Source organism: Choloepus didactylus, chromosome 19 (genome assembly GCF_015220235.1).
Source record: "Choloepus didactylus isolate mChoDid1 chromosome 19, mChoDid1.pri, whole genome shotgun sequence".
Classification (NCBI taxonomy): domain Eukaryota; kingdom Metazoa; phylum Chordata; class Mammalia; order Pilosa; family Megalonychidae; genus Choloepus; species Choloepus didactylus.
This window is the reverse complement of record NC_051325.1, coordinates 8,902,047-8,920,248: the sequence shown is the minus strand read 5'-3', so window position 1 is coordinate 8,920,248 and position 18,202 is coordinate 8,902,047. Positions and strand designations below refer to the sequence as shown.

The 18,202-nt window shown below is 47.1% G+C and overlaps 1 protein-coding gene across 2 annotated transcripts in view; it reads left to right on the top strand.

Moving 5' to 3' along the window:
* SYNDIG1 (synapse differentiation inducing 1) overlaps window positions 1–18,202 on the top strand; it is a 177,645-nt gene that overhangs the window by 88,378 nt on the left and 71,065 nt on the right. For both annotated transcript variants that reach the window (XM_037811622.1, XM_037811623.1), the window contains exon 3: window positions 14,427–14,564. In XM_037811622.1, coding sequence (XP_037667550.1) covers window positions 14,427–14,564 — 138 coding nt within the window. The remainder of the gene's footprint in view (window positions 1–14,426; window positions 14,565–18,202) is intronic.

Here is an 18,202-nt window from a genome sequence, read left to right as displayed (position 1 = left end):
TTTAAGACTGTGTTTTTCTGGGGGTACAGACAGCTCCAAACCATACCAGACTCAAACTTGGGAAGATCAGAACTTAACCTAGAAATGCTATGAGTTTGATAAGTTTGAAAGACACAGCTACCAAATAAAGGTGAGGCAGTTATTGTACTGGAAATCACTATGAATCCATAAGGAGCAGAGGGGATTTTCAATTCATGATCAATAAAGGATTCCTATGTTTGCATAAACACTCAACATGTGCTGTCAGAAATCAAAAGACAGAGGTACCCTTAGCATTTGTGTAATTCTTACGGTGAGGATCTCTAGCTTAAGGATGGAAAAGGCAGTGGTTACATTTCCCTGCATTTTCCTTCCAAAGGTTTGCATCAATGTAAACTTGTTGGGCAGAGCAGTGCAGAGGGGCTGGATCCATGGTTCCTGTTATTCCTTAAGACATTTCGCTAGTCATCAAGTCTGCTATTTGATAAATAGGGTATTTTGGTTTGCTAAAGCTGCCAGAATGCAATATACCAGAAACGGGTTGGCTTTTACAAGGGATTTTATTAGGTTACAAATTTATGGTTCTAAGGCCATGAAAATGTCCAAATTAAGGCTCAAAAGGAAGATACCTTCTCTGAGGGAAGGCTGCTGGCATTCTCAGCTCCTCTGTCACATGAGAAGGCAACAACATCTGCTGGTCCTTCTCTCCTGGGCTCTGGTTTCAGTGGCTTCTCTCTCAGCTCCCCCAGGGGCTTTTCCTCTCTTAGCTTCTCCAGGATAAACTCTGGATTTCATCTCTTTGCTTCTCTGGGCCCTCTGAGTTTCATCTGTCTTTTATTCTCTCACAGAGGACTCCAACAAGGGGATTAAGACCCACCTTGAATTGGGTGGGTCACATCTCCATGGAAACAACCTAACCAAAAGATCCCACCCACAATAGGTCTATACCCACAAGAATGGATTAAAACAACATGGCCTTCCGTGGGGTACATAACAGATTCAAACCAGCACATAGGGTTTCTCCGAGATGGTGTAACTCCATAAAATAATCCTGAAGGTCTGAAAGTCTGGTGGACCTGACAGGTTTGTCTCCTCAAGTAAAAAAGAATCAGTATCTGCCAGTGCATCACAAAACCTACTTGTGGAAACTGGCAAGCACTGTGTCCAGAGACAGAAGATGTCCATGTCCTGCACAAGCCAACCTATTGAATGTTAAAATGAGCACCTATTAGTATCAAAAATATAAACTAGAGAGATTATTATTTAGGGGGTGCTGGAATCTCTGCAAACTAAGGATTATCTCCCCTCCTTACTCTTTGCTATGATTGGACCACATAAGGGGGAATTGCACTATGGGGTGAAAAGGCAAGAGAAAAATATTCAGTAATCAGGAGGATGAGTGACTAGTGTGTTCTAATCACTTTCACATCTAGTGCCCCAACCAGCCCCATCGGGAAGGTGTCCTTGCCCCTACTTTACAGGTAAAGAATAGGAGGTTCTAGCCAGTGGTCTTCCATCTTGGCTGCATATTAGAACTTATAAACACATATATGATCAGAGCATCCAGAGTCTTGAAGCCTCTAAGGGAATCCCTGGTGTGCTGGTTTGAATATATTACACACACCCCAAAAGCCATGTTTTAATCCAATCTTAAGGGATATTCAGATTAGGTTGTTTCCATGGAGATGTGACTCACCCAACTGTAGGTGAAGCATTTTGATTAGTTATTTCCATGGAGGTGTGGCCTCGCCCCTGCAGGGTGGGTATTAATTAAATCACTGGAATCCTATAGAGAGATCACAGATGGAAGAAACTCAGAGCCTCTGAGAGAGACTTTTGGAGAGATGCTTAGGAGCTGATGCTTGAAGATGCTTGGAGATGCAGACAGAAGGATGTTTGGACATGCTATGCTAAGAGATGAAGCCCAGAGTTTGCCCTGGAGAAATGCACCAGAGCTGAGAGAGAAGTGCTAAGACAAAAGCCCAAAGACATTTTGGAGAAGGCCATTTTGAAACACGATCTGGGAACAAGGGACCAGCAGACACCAGCCACGTGCCTTCCCAGCCGACAGAGGTGTTCCGGACACCATCGGCCTTTCTGCAGTGAAGGTACCATCTTGTTGATGCCTTAGTTTGAACACTTTTATGGCCATAGAACTCTAAATTTGTAACCCAATAAACCCCCTTTATCAAAGCCAATCCGTTTTTGCTATTTTGCATAACAGCAGCCCTAGCAAACTGGAACACCTGGGCAAAGCCAAGAGAGAGGCCACGGGTGACTTGCCCAAGGTTAAACAGCTAGGAAGAAAAGACTAAATTTTAACTTTTTCTTTTACAATCCTAAAGACTAACCTATATCTTCAGGTCATATTGATCCAAATTTTCAAATTCAGAATCAGAACCCCCAGTTTTCTATTAATTTTTTTTTTTGGTAAATGTTACTTCAGAAAAGAAGTCTAAACCAATATTGAATGCCAGTTAATGATGTACATGCTGAAGTGTTTAGGGGGAGTGTACTTATGTCTGCAGCTTACTTTGAAATACAGCAAAAAAAAAAAAAAAAGACAGATTAAGGGATGGCTAGAAGGATGAACAGATGGGTAATTGTATGTATGATAAAGTCAATAGAGAAAAAAATGCTAATAGTCAAATGAAGAGATGGTGTATGAGCATTCACTATGTAATTCTTTTAACTACGCTGTATGTTTATCTATTTGAAATTCATGTTGGTAAAAGGAATAAGAAAGGTACTGTCTTCGCACCATTTATTGATCTATCCATTTTAACCTACTGTTTTAAAACTATCATATTCTAATTTCAATTACATATTTTATATTTTAGAAGTTTATATTGACAGGCAAATGTGTTCTTCTACTTGAGTTAATTTACATGAGCAAATGTGTAGCAACATTGCTCTGCAAAAGAAATGGGTCATTATATTTAAATATAAGGTGTAAAAGTATAAAATTTTAGAAGAAAACAGAAGATCTCTGTAAGCTAGAGTTAGGCAAAGAGTTCTTAGGCTTGACATCAGAAGCTGAATCAATAAAGGGAAAAATAGGTGAATTTGACTTCATCAAAATTAAAAAATTTCCACTGCAAAAGATAATTTAAAAAAACAAGCTGCAGACCAGGAGAAAAATATTTGCAAATCACATGTCTGACAAAGAATTGTATCTAGAATATATAAAGAACTTTTTAAACTCAAAATTAAGTAATCAAACAATTCAATTTAAAAACAGGCAAAAGGTTTGGAATTCACCGAGGAGGATACACAAATGGCAAACAGTCACAAACCAATGTTCAACATCATTAAGCATGAGTGAAATGCAAATTAAAGCATTTACCACCAAACACCTGTTAGAATGGCTAAAATCCAAAAACTGATCATAACCGAGTGTTGACAAGGATGCAAAGCAGCTGGAATTCACAATGCAAAATCGTGCAACCACTCCAGTAAATGGTATGGTGGTTTCTTATAAAGTAAAGCAAACTCTTAACATTTGACCCAGCAATTCCACTCGTCGACATTTACTCTAAAGATATGAAAACTTATGTTTATGCGGAAACTTGTACATAAATGTGCAGAGTAGCTTTATTTGTAATAAGCAAAAACTGGCAAAACCTCAAATATCCTTCAGAGGCTGAATGGATATACAAACCATGGTACTTCCTTATCATGGAATATTACTCAGGAATAGGAGGGAACCAATTGTTGCTATGCCCAACAGGCTGAATGAATCTCAGGGATATTATGCTGAGCAAAAAAGGTCAGTCTCAAATTTTATATGAAATTCTCAAAAAGGCAAAACTGGAATCACGAACAGAACAGTGGTTGCTAAGCCTGAGGATGGGGGAAGGAGTAGAACTAAAGGACCCATGAGGGAGTTTGGGAGGTGATGGAGCATTCCTGCATCTTGATTTTGCACTGGTTATATGAATCTACCTATGCATACAACGCCATCCATGAAACTATTCACCATAAACCAAGAAGCAAAAGTGACAGGCAGGGATAAACTGGCCAAATTCAATTAAGGTCTATAATTTAGTCAGTAGTGTACCAATTCCAGTGTCCTAGCATTGATCACTGAACTGTGGTTATATAAGAGGTGAGATGAGGGTTACCCAGGATCTCTGTGTTCTTTCTTCGCAATTCTACAGGAACTCTGGTCTATTTTGAAATTATGTCAGTCTAAAGTTATTTCAAAGTGTGTTTAGAAAATACTCTGATTCATACACATGGGGGAGCCCACCTGAACTGTAGATACCTCCAGATATGTGCATCAGGAGTGAGGCTCTAGGAGACGTGGGGGCTAGGGTCCCCAGTTAGCAGGAGGCCCTAAGAGATGTGGGGGTTGGGGTCCCCAGTCAGTGGGGAGGCCCTAGGAGATGTGGGGTGGTGTTCTTAAATGCAGTCATTAGAAAAGGCAGACAATCCCAAAGTGAGGGATGGTCTGTGAAATAACTGCCTTCACTCTTCAAAAATGTCTTGGTCATGGAAGACCAGTGACAGTGTCTCCTGCGGTCCTCAAGGGCCCTGTGATGCTCCCCCACCGCACTCGCTGAACAGCCAGTGGAGTCCTGACTGGTTAGACCAGGCCCATTCCTTAGGCCGAGGCGAGTATTGACCGAAGTTTTCAGGGCACATAGGATACGCAGGTTGTTGTTATTGGAGCAAAACCAAATTTTGGCCATTAGAAATACATAGGTATTGTGGAATTTGGAGTTTTTGATGGTTGAATTGCCTGGTTAATGGAGAGTTGATAAACAAAGAATCACTGACTTTCCTGGTTTTAAAAATTAGAGCAATGTCTTAGATGCATTTGACATCTTACAACCACTGCATCAATTTCATCTTCCCGTGATGATTCAGAAAGCTAGTTTAAGGGTGATCGTGATCGACCATTTCTGTGGAAAGGCTGCCTGTATCTGCTTTATGGCTGTCTTGATTCATGATAGGAGAGAGTTGATTTGTCAAGCCCATGCTCCAGGGGACACATGCTGGAATGGAGCTGAGGCAGATGCATCATTGCTTTGCTCCTGTCGTGATTGACGCTGGGTACCAAGTTCTTGACTCACAGGTTCCTCGGCCCTCACCAAGCACGGGGTGCAGATGGGGATGTGCTGACAGACAAGAACTTGGAATTCTTTCTAGGATAGTGTCCTCCCATGTGGTGTTAAAAGAGAATAGCAATCACCCCAGTCCTTAGAACACCCCACCCTGGCCCCTGGGGCTGGTCACTGCCAAATGACCCTCACCAGTGCCCCAGGCCCTTGACCCCTTCTCATCCCTCTCTCCTCCCCCCATTTTCCATCTCTCCTTCCAAGTCTCCCTCATCATTTCCCACAAGATTTCCAATTCGCACTTCTTTCGGGAAGGGAACCCCCATTCTCCACTCAGCACACCCTTGCCCATCCAAATACACATGCTCAGCAGGTCATCTCTTTAAAGAGTCCAAAGAAGGCAAGTTCCATTTTGTTTTGTATTTGCATTTTCTTTATTACAGAAGTTGTGGGTTTACAGAAAAATCATGCAGAAAGTATGGAGTTCCCATATACCCCCCTCCCACATGTAGTTTTCCCTATTATTAACACTGCATTACTGTAGTGCCTTTGTTACAGTTGATGGAACAAAATTATGATAATTATACTATTAACTATAGCCCATAGTATACATTGTGATTCACTCTTTGTTTTGTACCATTCTAAAGGTTGCTTTTTTTAAAATTTTTTATTCTGGTAACATGTATACAACCTCAATTTTTCACCTTTTAACTACTTTTAAATATACAGTTTGGTGGTGTTCATTATATTCACCATGTTGTGCTACCATCACCACCATCCATTACTAAATCTTTAACATTACCCCAATTGGCAACTCTGTACACATTAAGCATTAACTCCCCATTCTCAACCCCCACCCCAGCCTTGGTAACCTCTCTTCTAGTTACTGACTCGATGAATTAACACATTCTGTTTCATATCAGTGAGATCATATAGTATTTGTCTTTTTGCATCTGGCTTATTTCACTCAACATGATGTCTTCAAGGTTCATTCATGTTGTCACATGTATCAAGACTTCATTTCTTTTTATGGCTGAATAATATTCTATCATACATATATACCACATTTTGTCCATCAGTTTGATGGACACTTGAGTTGTTTCCATCTTTTGGCAATTGTGGACTGAAAGCTGGGACTCAAACAGATATTTGCACACTGATGTCCATAGCAGCATAATTTGCAAGTTCATGTTTAAAGCTATTTTTTTTTTTTGCTTCTGTTGCACCAGTGTATAAAATAGCCCCCATCCGCAAGAAAATTACTGCCTAGTAGGAGAAACTAAATGGCTATCTCCAAATGTATTAGCTAAATTGGAAGGCAGTGGGTGTTTAAATACTAAAGTATGGTTTCTCAGTATCCTGTGCTGTTGACCCCCCAGATCTCATACATCTTTCACCTCCTGTGTAAGCATTTAGTGTATACACTTCACACAGTGGGACTAAGCATATGTGGTTTTGATGTGATCTGACTCCGAGTAAGGCAGAGACCACTCGCCTTGAGGTTTGGGGAAAGTCTCCTGAAGACGATTTGCATTAAGTCTTCCACAGCCAGGCTGGAGCGGACATGCATGGAACCCTGGCTCTGCCAATGGTGCAGGTGAGGAGGAAGTGTCCCAGGGCTAGCCCTGCAGCCACACTGTGGCTTGAAACCCAGACACCAGGGCACACCAACAAGGCTCATTAAAGCTACTTCCTTCTGCTGCTAAAGAACTCCTCCTGTTGTTGACATGTCTGGAGGTATAAAGGCAGTTAACACAAGCTTGCACAGCCCCGGATGTAGACAAAGGATGGCTGGCTCCACACCAGCTGCCAAGACCCCAGGACAGTGGCACCAGGAGGTGGAGTAGCTGGGCCCACTTGCCTGCACCCCTACAATGTTTCTATCCTTGTTCTGCTCATCTGCTGCCTTGGGAGACAAGCTACAGAGGACAGCCTAGAACCTGGCGAAGTTCTCATTCTCATCCATTTTCAAAATCACCCTAACATCATTGGAGAGCATAAGGAAGGCATTCCAGGTGGACAGATAAGAGCAGGGGTGGGACAGCAGGGCCCAATACAGAATATCCACGGGCAGTTCCTTGCCAGTCCAAATGAAGCTAAATCCAACTGGTCACTCCAGTGCACTTGGGAATATTCTGGGAGCCACACTGCCTCCATTGGAGTTATCCACATTGTGAATTTTTATCTGTGTTGGCTGAGGACACAACGTGAATTCTTCATTTATTCAGCAAATGTCCATTGAATGTCAACTATGTGCCAGGCACCGACCTGAGCCCTGAAGATACAGCTGTGAGTGAAATGTGCAGAGACGCCTGCCCCGGTGGTGCTTAGAGGAAGAGAGGCAGACGAGGGACAAAGCTGAGTGCAAAGGAGAAGCATCAGGCAGGGAAGGAGACAGATGGAGTTGGGGATGGGGGTGTGTGGTTACAGTTTACCAGGGGAGCCAGGGAAGGCTCTGATGAGAGGTGACCATTGACAAAGCCCTGAACAAGATGAGGAAGCAAGCTGTGTGTGTAACTGGAGAAGAGAGTTCAGTCAGAGTGAACAGGGTCAGGTCACGCGAGACAGCACAGTCCAGTAGAACTTTCTGGAATGTGGGAGTTGTTCTATATCTGCTCCATCCATTATGACAGGTGCTAGCCACCTGGGGCTACTGAGCGCTTGGAGTGTGGTCATGTGACTGAGGAACTAATGCTTAAATGCAGTTATTTTAAAGTAATTTTCATAGGGCCCTGTGGCAGTGTCTGCCATGCTCATTAAAGATGTGGGCGTGAGGGACCGTTCCAAGGTCTCCAGCTCTGACTGAGATGGGGCCTCTGGATGAGAGCCAGGGTCTGACTTGTGTTTCAGCAAACTCACTCTAGCGCCATGTTGAGCCGTGAAGATTGAAACCGTGGGAAGAAGGGTGGGAACTCAGGGCTGGGGTCCGAGTCCCTGCTTGTCCGGCTGCCTGCTGAGCCACGGGCCCATGCTGGTGAGGTCCCCTTGCCTTTGAGATGATGACAAGGACCTCTTATACCAGAGGTGCCTATGAAAGCACGAAGAGACAGTGTACACAGAAGCCATCACTTTGTAGCTTTCATTGCCAAGTAATCTTTGCTTATTATAGAAAAATAAATTGAAACCCAGGAAAGCAAAAAGAAAGAAAAATCACCCATCTACCCACCATCCCATAGCATCTAATTTCTGACAATGTGTTTGCAAGAGTGTCGTGCATGATATATTCCACTTTCCACCCTGCTTTTTCATTTAGTTATTATGAACATACTCCCAGGACAATAAATTCTACAGAGTCTTCGAAAATGATGGCATCACTATCAATAAATTTTGCAGAGTCTCCTTTCTCTGTAGAGGCGGCCGTCCCACCAGTCTGAGCAGGTTAACCCTGCTTCACCAGAAAAATGTTTAATGCAATTCCTGAGGTGGTTGACTTGCCAGGCTCTGCTCAGGACCCACCCCCACGATCTCTCTTTGCTTCCAGACCTATAACTGCTCTGAACGGGTAGCCAGGGTGTGAGATAATGGTGGAAGGAACAGAAAATTGGATCAGGCTGAATTCATTGAAATGGACCTGCTAAGTAAGGACCCTGGATTCAGTGTTTTAGCTCAAGGGTTACGAAAGGGCTCTAACAGTGTGTTTCCTCTGCAGGGATATCTCAGAAAGAGTCTGCAGTGCTGCAGTTGTCCACTTTTGGGTGGTACCTCTGTACTGTTCAGAACTGTCTGTAAACCAGGCCCACGTTTTCTCTTCCTCAGTCATCTGAACATAGGGAACTCCCCAGGAGGTCACAGCTGTGGGCTGGGAAAGAGAAGGTAATGTGGCAGGAGTGGGGGCCATGGGCATTTGGGCCACATCTCCATGTGACTTACTTGTGCCTTCAGGACCCGCTCGAGCTCTATCTCATATATACCATTTCCATTTTACGATGGAGTGCAACTGTGCATGCCCAAGTTTATGGCTTGGTGGGTCTGACAACACCCAGCTCATCACAGGCAACTCAGGTCTCATGGTAACTTGGTGGCCCATGGTTAAGAGTTCTGTCTCTACTAAGGCCCAGTAGTAGGCCAACAGCTGCTTCTCAAAAAGAGAGTGGTTATCTGCAGAGGATGGTAAGGCTTTACTCTAAAATCCTAAGGGCCTGCATTGTGATTCTCTTATAGGAGCCTGCCAAAGGCTCCAAACAATGTCTCTGTTTGCCACTAACACTTCCAGCACCATTGGGTCAGCTGGATCATATGGTCCAAGTGGCAGAGCAGCTTGCACAGCAGCCTAGACCCGTCATAGAGCCTCATCTTGTTCCAATCCCCACTCAAAACTAGAATCTTTTCTGGTCACTTGGTAAATGGGCTGGAGTAGCACACCCAAATGAGGAATATGTTGTCTCCAAAATCCAAAGAGGCCAACTAAGCATTGTGCCTCTTTTTTGGTTGTAGGAGGGGCCAGATGCAACAGCTTAACCTTCACCTTAGAAGGAATATCTCTACATGCCCCACACCACTGGACACCTAGAAATTTCACTGAGGTGGAAGGCCCCAGTATGTTTGTTGGATTTATCTCCCATCCTATGACATACAAATGCCTTACCAATAAGTCTAGAGTAATTGCTGCTTCTTGCTCACTTGGTTGAATCAGCATAACACCATCAATATAGTGGACCATTGTGTGATGTCTTGTGGAAGGAGAGATGATCAGTGTCCCTGTGGATGAGACTATGACATAGGGCTGGAGAGTTGACATACCCCTGAGGTAGGACAGTGAAGGTGTATTGCTGGCCTTGCCAACTGAAAGCAAACTGCTTCTGGTGATCTTCAGTGACAAGTATAAGAAAAAGGCATTTGCCAGAATCAATAGCTGTATGTCAGGTACCAGGGGATGTGTTGATTTGATGACACCGCATCTGGAACAGCAGCTGCAATTGGAGTCATCACCTGGTGAAGTTTATGATAATCTGCTGTCATCCTCCAAGACCCATCTGTTTTCTGCACAGGCCAAGTGGGAGAGGTGAATGGGGATGTGGTGGGAATCACCACCCCTGCATCCTTTAAGTCCTTGATGGTGACACTAATCTCTGCAGTCCCTCCAGGAATCTGATATTGCTTTTGATTTACTATTTTGCTGGGTAGAGGCAGTTCTTGTGGCTACACAGAATTCCTATTGTGGATATTTCAGGTCTTTTTTAATCTTGTTATTTTTAATGGGCTGTCAGGAACATTCTAGAACAAACACTCCATTATACTTGTGCATTTTTTTCCTTAATCTGTCCTCCTATAAATTGAGCCTCTGTACCATATATACTAGGTTCCAAACTGCTAGATATTTGCTCCTGAACCTTCAGGGGCTCTGTATCTTCTCCGCCTCCCTCAGTGCCCGTCGTGAGATACTCCCCAGATATCAATTGGGGCATAGAAGGAGGAGGAATAGGGATGGCAGGCACGGGCCTGGGGGGGGCCAGTAGGTGGGTGGAGAAGTCTCCGAGGGGAGCCACGTGTCCTGAGGCCTCTTTTCTGCACCACAAACAGGGATATGCAGAGCCCTTGCTTACGGAGCTGCAGTGAGGTATGACTCACTTGGCATCATGCCTGGAATTGTGATTATCTTATTAAAATATCCCAGGTAGGAAAATCCCAGGGGCACTGGAGCCTCTCTCTAAGAGAGGCAGATGAAATGAGACTGAACATGGGCATTTACAGGGGAAGAAGTGGGCTTCTTCTGTCGAGCCAAAGGACTTGACAAGTTGCTGTCTTCCTCTGCCTTCTCTAAAGGTTTACTTCCTCCAAAGGTTTAGCTCAAAAGGAGTAGGGGAGGGGGTCCTCCGCATGAATTGTAAATGACTTTGGGGTGCTTTCAGTCTACCCAGCAGACATTCCAATCCAACAACCCCTGAAGAGGATTTTTAAAGGCAGCTGCTGTGTGTGACGGGTCTCCCTTGCTATTGATGGTTATGTGTATTTTCTCTGCTTGGCTTGTTGATATCTGCCTGGGATCCTCTGGAACCAGCCTGAACAAGCCTCATTGAACCCCATGGAATCTCAGTTCCTCTCCTCCCTGATGAGTGGCCCAAAGCCCAAGGCCATTTATACCCACCGAGCACTGGCTCTGCTGATTGATTGGATGTCATAAAAGAGCTGGGATGGTTCCGTTTCCCTGAAATTTGTTGGAGTTTTTAAAATCGAGTTCAATCAAAATTGACTGATTGTTTTGGTGCCACGTACTCACAACTTTGCAATTCATGGAGTGTGGTTCTTTTATGTTTCCAAATAAGAATCTGTGAAGACATTGGGAGAGTGCCATGACATCGAACTCTGTGTTTCCTGGGGATGGAGGTATAATTCTGAAGGGGCATCTGCAGAGGGACACCAGGCTTCCCGCATGGCTGTGTGGTCTGATTCCCAGTTCCCCGACCACTGGCTAATTGGGAAAAACTCTCACTTTTCCACCAGCCTCCCTCCCCACCGCCACCGTCAAAGTTAACAATCAAGAAGCAAAGTCATCGGAACCCTTGAGAGCAGAGGACACCCCTCATGATTGGACGAGACGTAATGGAGGTCCAGCAAATTTTGTTTGTAACCAAGTCAATCACATCAAAACACAATGACCAGCCCAGAGCTCTGGAAATAGAAGTTAGGCAGCATGGACCAGAAAGTCTGGCTTGGCTGTGAATGTTCAGTTTTGTGATTTCACTGGTGTTTTCACCAATTTGAGCCTCAACCTCATCCTTTGCAAAATAGAAATAAAACTAAAAATAATAATTACATCTATCTCCAGAGTAGCTGTGGGATTCCAGTGGGCTCAGGTATACAAAACACTTTGTAAACTGAGAAAAGGGAAAAAGAAAAGCTAAACTCATATATGCAGAGATTCATTGCAGAGATTCACGGCCAAATGCGCTGCCTGTCTTATCCCAAACCACCACTTGCCTGCTGGGGCCTGAACATGTCATCCAACCTCCTTCTGCAATGTCATCATCTACATCAGCCATCAATGTAAAGCCTGTTAAATTCAGGTGACATCCATGGTCTGAACTGAGGGCTCAAGGGAGTAAAGCCTGTTGTTGGTCCTTGCGACTCACGGTCCTCTTCCTCTGTAAGTGAGGTTTTGGACATGGCCCACTCTGGTGGACGCATTCTAAATGCCTTCCCTTCCCCAGCAACCCCTCACCACAGGACTTCAAGGCACCTTATGCAGTGCAGCCCACTCCAAAGTGCAGCTTAGCAATTTCTATGCCATTCCCTCAGTCTCAAAGTGCTCCTTTCCGGAGTGTGGGTCTGGAGACCACTGAGTTGACGAGGCTGTTTGAGTGTGAAGAGGCCCAGCTGTGACGACATCCAGACTCCTCCTGGCAGCACGGGTCCTCGGGCATCCTTCCTTCAGATCCGAGATTTAGCCTTTCCAGCAGGCTGCGAGATGTGCAACTCCATCTGGGGAGCGGAAGGTCTGCAAACCTTACCGAGAATTATGCATCCCTGGGGGCTAGTTAATCTTCCTTCTCTGATAGACTTAATGACGGTAATTTTCACTTCTCTTTCCCGTTTGGGAGGCCATCTGGGAGATGAGGCAGCAGAGTAGAAAGAATAGAAGTTTTGCAGGCACAACCCTGCGGTGCGGACAGCCCAGCTGCCGTGAAAAGAGGCCGCGCTGGGCAGTGGTCCTTCGTCCTGGTCATGGAGCGAGTGGCACCCCGAGGGGAAGGAGAGCTGTCTGAGTTGATCGTGGCCACTCGAGCAGATCTTTCTCCTCTCTGTGGTCCTCCTCCGTGAAAGGAGGGCCTCACTGGGGGGATACTTGTGCTTAGGTGCGGGTTGGGCGAGGGTGGTGCTGCTATGGATTGGCCAACCTCCATCCCGGGGCTTCTGGAAGTTCCTCGTTTATTGTTTGAGTGAACCCATCACAGTTTGCCTATTTTCCCTCCAGCAACTAGACAACACCAAAGTCTTACCAGGAAGCTGCCATCACTTTGCTGTGGTACTGTGGGGTCTGCATGCCAATCGGAGGCCCTGACAGGCAGTGTAATAGGCACGTAATGCACAGGCATAGACTAGATCACTCGTGTTCCCTGTGGCTTCATCTGTGTGTGTTTGTGAGTGTGCATGTCTGAGAGGGGAGGCCCTGGGCAGTGGAGATGCCTGCAGAACCTGAGTCAGGGGCCGACAAGGATGGAGAGGAGCCCCCAGGGAGGGCTGGCACACGCCAGGGGGTTTGCCTCTCACACAGCTCAGCCACGTGCCCATCTACCTGGGTTTTCAGGCAACTGCCTCTGTGGGGAGCCACCTGATGGGGCGGCCACCTTGCTGTGCTCCACGGATGCCCTCCTGGACGTCCCCACCTGGGGGCTGCATGTTTAACAACCTCAGACAGCTGGCAAAGTGAGTTAGGAAGCTAATAAACCTCTTCCAGGAGAAAATACTCCATCTTCTTATTAGGAAACAAATCGTTTTTTTGCATAAAATAAAAATTAAAAATAAAATACACCTATAGAGTAAGTGTGCCGTATTACCACAAGGAAACAAAATTCACAGTGGCTGGGCCAGGCAAGTGGAACAAACAACTAGAAATTAGGAAAACAAAAATGTGTCTTCTTCATCAGTGCTCCAAAAGTCCCATGAGCGTTTCTACAAGACCATCATTTAGCGCCCTGGAAGCACCCACATGCCCCTCTGTAGTGGGGTTTAGCTGTGATTCCTGCTGACTGGTGGACGTTGGAATCCTCCGAGCAGCTTTGTAAATACCCCTGTGTCCAGCTCCACTGCAAACCCCCCTCCTCTCGGGGAACCACCCTGACCCCTGCCGAGAGCCAACCTGGAAGCAGGTGGGCTCCCAAGGTGCGTTCTCCACAGCAGCCGTCCGTCCCTTAGGAAGGCCCTGCTCGGCCCCGGTGGGGATCAGGCCCTACCCAGGCCTCGGCTCAGAGCAGTCAAAGGAAGTGTTCTCCTCCACTCCATACTCTCCCCCACACCTTGTCCAGTAAACTAGTGAAAATGTCTCAGAATAAAAAGTAAATGTCTCAGAATAAAAAGTAAAATCAAGATGGGTGCATGCCTTCTAAAGCAGCCCAGTCCCATCCTCTGAGAGGTTAACCCACCCTCTGAACACTCAGATCGGAAGGATCGGCTTCCGTCTGGATTTGATCTACTGGTGAACTCCCCGGAGCCCTGCATTTGGGATTTTTTTCTTCCTGCTCTGGGTACATTTCCGTGGCTGAGGCCAGGGTGTCCCACAGCGCCCTCTCCATGAGGACGTGGACTTGCAGGCAGTTACGACAGTAGCAGCAATAAAACAGTGCCAGCTACCTTTCTGGGAGGGTGCTCAGCCAGGCTCCCTTCTCATGTCCAGGCCCCCGTGGCGACTCGTCTGTTAATGCTCACTTCTCCCCTTCCCGTCTGCAGAGCGACTACTCGAGCGACACGGAAAGTGAGGACAACTTCCTCATGATGCCACCGCGGGACCACCTGGGCCTCAGCGTCTTCTCCATGCTCTGCTGTTTCTGGCCTCTGGGCATCGCTGCCTTCTACCTGTCGCACGAGGTAAGGCCCCTGCAGCCCCCGCAGGGCGCGGCACAGCTGGACTGGTGACGAAGGGCACATGGAGGCTCTGCAGCCCGGGAGGGTGTCACGTTCGGTCCAGGTGGAGGAGAGGAGGGCAGGGCACCCGGGGGAGGCCCAGGGCTGGCTCCGGTCTGTCCTGCACTCAGGGCTGGTGGTCTTAGAGCTGTTCTTCCAGAGGCGATGGCCTCGTGGATGCCTCTGGTTCTCTGTACGGGAACCGAGCACCTGGTGGGTGAAATGCCAACAGCCCCCGAATCCTGACCTTCCCTTGGCACTCAGCTTACTGCAGTGGGTCTCACCCCAGTGCTGGGTTCCCACAGGGCGCAACCCCGGGAGCTGGTGGAGAGCACGGAACTGAGTGACCAAGAGGCCAAGGCTGGTTTTGTTTTGCTGGTTCAAGGCTCATTCATATAAAAGAAGTTCTCTCTGAACAGCAGCTTGTGTGCACCCATCCCAAATTCATTTTCCACCGCTGGGAATGGCATGTCTTTGTGGGTAATTGCTCCCCCCTGCCCCCCGTAAGGCTCTCTGGAGGCGTTGCTTCCGAGCCCTTTTCCCAAGCATTCCATTTGTTGTCCCTTTATGGAATCCAGGTTTTGAAAGATTTTCTCGTGCATATGAAGGGTGTTCGTTCAGAAATAACCTGTTTTCCTATTTTTATCAATCGAAGAAAGGCATTTATAATTGCCAATTAAAGCATGAGCTCACCGGTATCACCACCCACTGCTATTGTCATCGCAACCCCAAGAGAAACGGAGTTGTCTCAGCGAGTTGGGAGGAGGAGGTGTGTAGATACAGGTGACATCGCTGGGTTTCTCAGAGCCTGTTGGAAAAGCCCCGGAGCTTTCAGGGCTCCCGTCCCAGGGTCCCAGGCTCTGGGACTGAGGCGGGAACCGCTGGCCCTGGCAGGTGCTTTGTTGGAAATATTATTTTTCTCTTGACTTGAAAATACATCCCCTCCCCAGGCCTCTCACTGCTTCTCGCTGGTCTCTCTGTTGGTTCAGTTTTGTCTGGCTGGTGAGCAGGGACCTTCTCCCCTGCCTTCCTGCGCTTTCCTTTCTCACCGTCTGCACGTGGATTCCTGGGTAGTGGCCACGTAGCAGGGAGAGTGTCATCAGCTGTGTCTCCCCTGAGGACAAGTGTTCCTGAGAAAGGACCCCCAGAGGAGCAGGGGGGGGAGGACAGGGGGCCCATGTGGGCCCTGCTCAGGGCTTTTCTGTTCCTCTGGTTGCAGAGGATAGTGGATGTTGGGAGCCAGGAAAATTCTGCCCTGCTAGCTTGGGGTGACCAGTCATCTCACGTCCAGCTTTGGCTTTGAGGGTCTGACTGAGCGTCTCTTGAGTGAATTTGTTCCACGCAGGCCAACGACCCCGTTTCCCCGCCCTTCTCCGGGAGCATAGGCACGGAATGGGAAGTGAGACTCGGGATCCGGGGAGGGCTTGAGTGACTGTGGGGCGCAGGGAGGCCTGGGAGAGCCTGGATCCCACTGGAGAGGATCTGGGAGCAGACAGGGACTGGAGAGCATGCTCTAATGAAGCCTCCTGGCCCAGCTGCAGAACCTTCCCTGCTCCTCTGTACACCATGCTGGGGATTTGGGGTAGGATGGTGCACACAGGCAGGCAGGCAACCCACTGAGAAAGAGAAGGGCAGGAAGCCAGGCTGAGAGAGCTGAGGAAGCCAGGCTGTGAGCAGAACAGTTGACCCTAAACATACCGAAAGAGCCCCCTCTCTCTCCTGCACTCAGTCCCACCAGCATCCCCTCGTGGGTGACGGGCGCTAGGGACACTCACTTCCTAAGGCCCCGCCTGCTGAGGACAGCCAAAACCCCCCACCCCTGGCAGGGGGAATACTGCTGGCATCGCAGCCCTGTTCCGATCGCCAAATTTCAGAGCAGGGCTGATACCTTTATCTTACATTCCACTGGGAGAAGGGTTGCCTGTTCAATGAAATGAGAATAAATCTCCATATCACTGTGCCCAGTGAGAAGGGAGCCCTGGACTGACGGTGGGTGAGGAAACACCGGTGAAAGGCTGCCAGCTGTCTGGCCTGGGAGGCAGCCCGTCCCCTCAGCTGTCAGCGCTCAGGTCACAGCCTGGTCCCCTCCTGTCAGCTGCTGCACAGGATTAATGTGACCCCAGGACTTATGTTCAAAGCTCAGGATGTTCCTTGTCCACCCCTTTTCTCTCTGGGTCACAGTCAGCAGGTGACTCCTCCATGCCTCAGTTCTCTGATCCATCACACGGTGTCAAAATATTTCCTACCACTTGGAGTTGGCCAAGCATTTGAGAAGGCAGCATGAGGGAAAGTCCAGTGAGGTTCCTAGAAAGCGGCAGGTGCAGAACACACAATCCTGAAAATCTGAATTGCCATGGTACGGGGTGACTCCATAAGCAGTAGACACCCAGAAGAAACTCTCCATCTTTTATCCCACAGATTTCACTAATTCTAAAATACTGTTAACTAAACAGCAGTGACAGTGGAAATGAACATCTGAATCAGGCAGGGAAGGGCTCCCCAGCACTTGCCGTGTGCCTGGCGGCACGTTAGATGCTTCACCCCTTGCTTCTCAGGGTGGGGTCCTGCCCTGTCAGCACAGCCATCTCCTGGGAACTTGTTAGAAATGCACATTACCAAGCCCCACTGCAGACCTGCTGAATCAGAAGGTCAGGGCCGGGGCCCAGGAATCTGTATTTTAGCAAGCACTCCCTGATGATGTAAATGGCCACTTAGGTTTGAGAAGTTCTTGTCTATGTGCACGATCTTGTAAGGACTCTACGACGTGGGAACTGCAATCACGCCCACTTTGTGATGGATGGAAGGGGGGTTTGTGAGATTGCATAACATGCCTAAGGCCCCAGCTGGCAAGCAACATCGCTCCGAACTGAGAGGAAGGATCTCAAATTGGCGGCCTGGTTGGGGGAGATGATGCAACACCTTCTCCACAACTTCATTCTGCTGCAAGAGTGTTAATCATTTTATCCAGCTCCCAATGCAGGCAAGCTTTATCAACCAATTTATAAAGAGAAAAGTGTTGGTGTGTACAATTTTGATAGCTCAGAAACATCCAGAAACGGATGCTCCTGAAAGATGCTGAGGAAAGGAGTGAAGCCCATAATTTGCTGAGTGACTTCTGTGAGCTAGTTAATGTGCACTGTTCATCTTGTTTAATCTTTGCATTAGGTCTGAAAGTTGAAGAATTGTTATCCCCATTTGATGGATGAAAAGCCTGGAGTTCCAAGGGATTAAAGAGCTCTCAGAAATCACAAGTGTAGCAAGTATTGGCACATGCTGCAAATACCAAGATTTCTTACCCTTAAAAGCAAATCAGCAAATCTTCTGCAGTATAACTTTGGCTTTTAACCATTTGCAAAAAAAAAAAAAAAAACAGGAGAGAGCTAAGCACAGTACCTGCTTCTAAACCCATTGTCCTCACCCCGGCTTGGAGAGTGTCACAGTAGAGGAATCAGAAGCCGTTATAGAGTGGCCATGGTTCCCACCCTCGTCATCCTTCACTCGGTCCCATTTCACATCTTCTGCTTTCAGGCACTTACTACATCTTGAATTAATTTCATTTCATAAAATGTTTCTTTCCTTTATTAACTGCAACTTTACAACAA